General features: G+C 43.8%; 1 protein-coding gene across 2 annotated transcripts in view; it reads left to right on the top strand.

The window, feature by feature from the left end:
- Positions 1-1,033: 1,033 nt before the first annotated feature.
- The window catches only part of LRRC27 (leucine rich repeat containing 27), a 55,679-nt gene continuing 50,712 nt past the window's right edge, over positions 1,034-6,000 (top strand). Inside the window, exons 1-3 of one of the 2 annotated variants that reach the window (XM_074959119.1) lie at positions 1,034-1,147; positions 3,938-4,213; positions 4,569-4,699. In XM_074959119.1, coding sequence (XP_074815220.1) covers positions 4,001-4,213; positions 4,569-4,699 — 344 coding nt within the window. In that variant the 5' untranslated portion in view covers positions 1,034-1,147; positions 3,938-4,000. The remainder of the gene's footprint in view (positions 1,148-3,937; positions 4,214-4,568; positions 4,700-6,000) is intronic. The other variant, XM_074959120.1, reaches the window with a different exon arrangement.

Below are 6,000 nucleotides of genomic sequence, written 5' to 3'. Positions count from 1 at the left end.
GATTTGTGGGGCACAGGGAGGGTTGGGGTGGCTGTGTGGGATGCAGAGAGGATGGGGGATTTGTGGGGCACAGGGAGGGTTGGGGTGGCTGTGTGGGATGCAGAGGCGATGGGGGCTGTGTGGGGTGTGGGCAGGGGAGGCGGTTTGTGGAGCACGCGGGGCGGGGGTTTGGGGGGCACAGGGAGGGTTGGCGGTGGCTGTGTGGATCTGTGAAGGGGGATTTGTGAGGGTGCAGGGAGGAAGGGGGCTGTGTGGGGTCTGGGTGGAGGGGGGATTTGTGGGGCACAGGGAGGGTTGGGGTGGCTGTGTGGGGTGTGGGCAGGGGAGGTGGTTTGTGGGGCATGCGGGGCGGGGGTTTGGGGGGCACAGGGAGGGTTGGCGGTGGCTGTGTGGGATCTGTGAAGGGGGATTTGTGAGGGTGCGGGGAGGAAGGGGGCTGTGTGGGGTCTGGGTGGAGGGGGGATTTGTGGGGCACAGGGAGGGTTGGGGTGGCTGTGTGGGATGCAGAAGCGATGGGGGCTGTGTGGGGTGTGGGCAGGGGAGGCGGTTTGTGGGGCACGCGGGTCGGGGGTTTGGGGGGCACAGGGAGGGTTGGCGGTGGCTGTGTGGGATTTGAGAGGGTGCAGGGAGGAAGGGGGCTGTGTGGGGTCTGGGTGGAGGGGGGATTTGTGGGGCACAGGGAGGGTTGGGGTGGCTGTGTGGGATGCAGAGAGGATGGGGGATTTGTGGGGCACAGGGAGGGTTGGCGGTGGCTGTGTGGGATCTGTGAAGGGGGATTTGTGAGGGTGCGGGGAGGAAGGGGGTTGTGTGGGGTCTGGGTGGAGGGGGGATTTGTGGGATGCAGAGACGATGGGGGCTGTGTGGGGTTTGAGGGGAGGGGGTATTTGTGGGGCACAGAGAGGGTTGGGGTGGCTGTGCGGGCTCTGGATGGGGAGGGTTGGGGTGGGTGCGAGTCTCCATGGTGCGAGGGCCTCCGCCGGCCTGAGCCCAGCTCCGGGGCCCTGGGCCCGTGGTAGCCGCTTCCCCGCCGCTTGGCTGTTGCTATGGAGACTGCGGCGGCCGCCCGGGCCTGTTTGTTGCACTTTGGTCCCGGCACAAAGAAGGAGCGGGGCAGCCGGCACCTCTCGCAGCCGCGGGGCGGCGGCAGGTAAGAGCTCCCCGGGATGGAATCGGGGGCGCTCGGGGGAGAAGGGGACAGGAAGATGCCCTGCGGGGTGAGGGGAGCTGGCTGGAGCCTGCTGGTGGGGAATCTGCCCCACTCCTCCGATGGGGAGCCTGCAGGCCCGTTGGGTGGTTTGCATCCCTGTGGCAGTCATGCCGGTAAGGTGTCCCCCTCCCCTCCCCTCCATAGTTCTCCCCATCCCCGGATCTTCTACAGGGCGAACAAAGTCTCCTGGGGTGCTGTGCTGTCTGCCCCCCCCAGCCCCCCAAAAATGTCAGGCCAACTAAACATCCCAGAGGAATTTGTTTGGCGCGTTCTGCTTCCCAAGGTGATGCTATTGATAGGGCGACATTTGTGTCCCTAGGCCAGTGGGGCCGCCCTGCAGCGGGTAATTTAAAAGCTGGGAACCCAGAGAGCAAACCAGTCCTTATGGGGAAATCCTGGCCCTGAATTGAAGGGGAGACTTCTTACTGACTGGGGCTGAGTTCAGGGTCACACTTTTTAGCAAATGAAGTATTAAAACTGCAGAGGTAATATTGTCCTAGTGTTGGTCAGCTTAACCTGCCACTGTACAGTATTAGGGTTTTTGTGAATTTAAAAGCCAGTACGGCTTATAACTCTCTGGGCCTGAATCTCTTCTGGTCTCACTTTACACCAGTTTTACAGCTGTGTGCTTCTGCTGACTCCAGTGGAGTTAGTCCTGATTTTTACCAGTGTGAGAGGAGAATAAGTTCATCTGTGTTTCTGTGCCTGTATTTGGAGTAAGGAAACAAATAAGGGCTCTGTATGAGGCTTTTTTTTAAATGATCTATTAAATCTCATAGCAAAATCCTTCATTACAAGAAACGGAAACTTTCAGATGAATCTATGAGTGTAGCTTGTGGCATTTCTAGGTAAGGGGCACAATATTTGTTATCTTGCCCTTTTCATATTTTTTTTCCTAAGGAGCAGAAGTTGGAAAAAAATTACACAGTTCAGATACGTAGGCCTCAGTCCTTAAAATATGTACATGCTGAGCTAATTTCCTTTCAGTGGGACTACTCACATCAATAAAGTTAAACACATATGTGTTTTGCAGGATCTGGTTTTTGGTTTGTATTGTTATAACTGCCAGTTAGTATTGCATTACAACTACATACAAGCAACTTTGCAATGGCAATAACAATGAATAAACAAAAAAAACGAACAAGCAAACAAAATAAGAAATGGGAGATGATGTAATATTGCCACAGACATTTGAGGAAGAGGAAGAGGTACAAGGAAAAGCTTTGCAAATTGAAGCTTTTTTTTTTTTCTTTAAATCAAAACACTCAACTTTGAGGCTACATAATGTTGTAAACAAATGTCCTAAATGATAAATTGTTTACAATTATAAAAATCCCAGGAATTTATCTATAAATATTTAAAACCTGTTTTAGGCAAACAAAATGATTTAAATTAACCCAATTGAATTGTATAATGTAACTGTGGCTTCAGAAAAAAAAATCCAGAAACAATTTTATCACAAAAATTGTGTTAGAATTATTTTATGAGAACACCTTTATTATTATCAACATGTAATGTCAGGCTCTGCAAAGGACTGTATATACACAGAGTTAAGTTGTATCCCTTTGTTGGACTTTTAGTATAGGGTCAACCCAGCTCTCATTGTCCTAGGTACTTATTTGGCTGCCATCACCATAGTATATGAGCACTTCCCAGTCATTTAATACATTATTATCATCCCCACCCTGACACAGACCCTGTGAGGTAGGGAAGCATTATTATCCCTATTTTACAGATGTGGAACTAAGGCACAGACTTAGGAGCAGTTTTTCAAAGGTGCTTACATGTCTAAAGATACAGATAGGCGCTAATGGGATTTTCAAAAGGAGGGACCTAACCTGGCTAGGCACTTTTGAAAATCCCAGTAGGTGTCTATCTGCCTCTTTTGGTGGCTGAACACCTTTGAAAATTTGCCCAAGTGACTTGCCCAAGGTCACAGAGGACTTCTGTGACAGACCAGAGAATTGTACCTTAGTCTACTAAGTCTCAGGCTAGCATTCTAGTCACTGAATCATGTTTCTCCTATTAAAATAAACAGGTTTGGGTCAGGCCTTGTATATCCACAGATTTTTAAAGAAGTTTAAGAGAAATACTTAAGATGTTCCTCCAGTTAGACACAGGATGTTGGAAACAATTTTATATAACATCACATTGCACTTATATAATACTTTAAGATGGACTAGGAAGTACCCTGCACCACCTGAAAGAGAAAAATAGGTGCACTTCAGGCATTTAGGGATTTTGAGCACCCTATAATGCTTATGGCTTTGTGGTAGTTAGAACTAGTAAGAAAGGGAGAAATGGGTGTTGGCAGAGGGAGGAAGGAAAGTTGGAGGGGACAGAGGGCACTGGGAAACCGCTACTATATGCTTCCTAATGTCCAAGTACCATCCCTGAAAACACGGTACTGTACTCAGATTTGAAATGTGTTTTGAGAAGGCATTGGAGGAGGTGGAGATCAAGTGGCGCATGGGAAATGTGAACCCATTCAAAATATAAGGAAGGGTATGGGAGAAGGATATAAGGGGTGCAGTTATGAGAGAGGCATGAACCCAATGTTTTTTTTCCTTTGTTACCTTTAAATGTATGTAAAAATATAGAATAATTTCATTATTTTCTGATCTTCTAAAGTATCACATAGCACTAGTGAGGATGTGGGGAATAAGTATCACAAAAAAAGAAACCTGCCTTGTGTGTGTTCTTTTTTATTTTTTTTTTTTTTGTTCTCAGCTTATTACTTACCTTCAGATGATCAGTTTGCATGTGGGATCAGTATTTTAGGTTTGCTAACAAATGGATGAAAGCTTTTCTGAAGAATCTTGTGGTGGTGGTGATTACTTAGAGAATGACTATCAGAAAAAGAGAAACCTATCTGGTTCCAGTTCATCAAAATATATTAGGAAGGCAGTTGAAGATACACTGTCTACTCCTTCAAATACTCTGGATTTGAGTAGGAAAAAACTTCAGCATCTTACTGAGGAAATATACAAATTACCCAACCTTAAAGTGAGTAAATTGCTGTGAGTAACTCTTAATTACACACTTGACTTAAATTTTGTAGTCACCAATTAAGGGCCCAGTACTGCTCTCATTAAAGTACTGGAAAATCTACAGATTCTTAGCTATGATTTTTCCCCCCTGCTTTCTAAAAACTAGTACTTAATTCAATAAATGATTTATTTATGTAATTTATATAACTGATTGTACCAATCATCTCCTTCATGGTTTTATGAGAATGTAATTTTTAGAATAGTTTATAGTTCAGTTTACTGGGATTTTCACAGTAATGTTCTTCATGCCAAGGGAACAGGCATTCTACTTTAATTCTGGTTTTAAAGCATATTTATTTTTTCTACATTAGCATTTGCATCTGGAAGGAAATGCTTTAGCCATAATTCCTAAGGATTTATTTCAGCAGCTGCCAAATCTTGTTTGGCTGGATCTCCGGCATAACAAAATTAAAACTCTTCCCCCTGGAATTGGATGTCACAAGTAAGGCATTTCTTGTATTGATAATATAACAAAAAATTATTCTTCCTCTATTTGTCTCTAATGTAACTTTCTTATTCTCAGACTCTTGAGCAGGTTAGTTCTATATTGACGTCAAAACTGAAGAACAGTAAGCGAGAATTATATTTAATAATGCTTAACTAAATGAGCAAGTACGACTAACTAGTACAGTAGATTAGTGCACACACCCTTTTACCTGCAGAGGCATATGGCCTGATTCCCCTTTCATTTCAATTTTACACCATTTTAATTCCATCGGTTTACACTGCTGTGAGGAGGAGGAAATTGAGAGATACATCAAGCCCATAGTTTCAAATCCTAACTTGGGTCATGTGAAAATGGATTAGCAACCAAATAAACTAAGTAAATCATGGTGAGACATAAGAGTACTGTGGAGCGGGGACACAAAAATAAACCTGGCAGCTAGATACTGAAATGAATGATGATTACAGTGGCAGGAAGTCATGAGTGCAGTGAGAAGACCATTGTAGTAGTTCCATGTATGAGATAAGTAGTGTAACACCTTGTCACTTGCTGAGGTATTAGTGGTGGAAAAGGCCAAAGACCACAGTTTTGGCAATATTAAACCAATGAAATTGGCATGAACCAAAAACTAAATTTATCTTTGTATTAAAAGAAATATTGGGCTAAATTTGCTTATTATGGTCAAAAAGGAATCTTAGCTTCCACGCTGTAGTTACTGGGGAAGAGGCAACTTCTGAAAATAGTGAGATGCTGAAGAATTTTCTAAAGGGAAAATACAGTTTCATGACTTTTTTATTTAAACAAGATGCTCAATGATATTTTAACATAATTTATTCTTTGTGATTTGTATAGCATTATGTCATCAATTTATGATAAAAAAAATGAGTAGATGACTCTGAAAATTGTCAAGTTTTGTACCTTTTTAAAATTATAACTTTTTTTAAAAAAGAAGACAGGATTAATAGTATTTTCTGTCATGTAATTTTGCCATGCATCAGTGTACACATCTCTGTTTGAGTCTTGAGATTAGTAAACTCTGTATGTGCATTTATCTTCATGTAAGTAATATACCACTCACTAGTGCTAACTTTTTTTGAAAACTCCCAGCATAAAACATTCAGTGATATTACATTAGTAGAGTTTCATTTAATCCTTTAAACAATAATCCCATATTATAGTAGAATTTGTTGTAATTATTGTTGCTGATCGGTGCCAGAGTACACCAAGCCCTTAGGGTGTCAGTAGTGTGCCAGATGTACCACGACATGGAGGCAAGCACCGTAGGGGCTTCAGCAGCT

The sequence above is a fragment of the Natator depressus genome, chromosome 7, assembly GCF_965152275.1.
Source record: "Natator depressus isolate rNatDep1 chromosome 7, rNatDep2.hap1, whole genome shotgun sequence".
NCBI lineage: Eukaryota > Metazoa > Chordata > Testudines > Cheloniidae > Natator > Natator depressus.
Note: the sequence above shows the minus strand (reverse complement) of the source record. Positions and strands in the feature narration are given on the sequence as shown.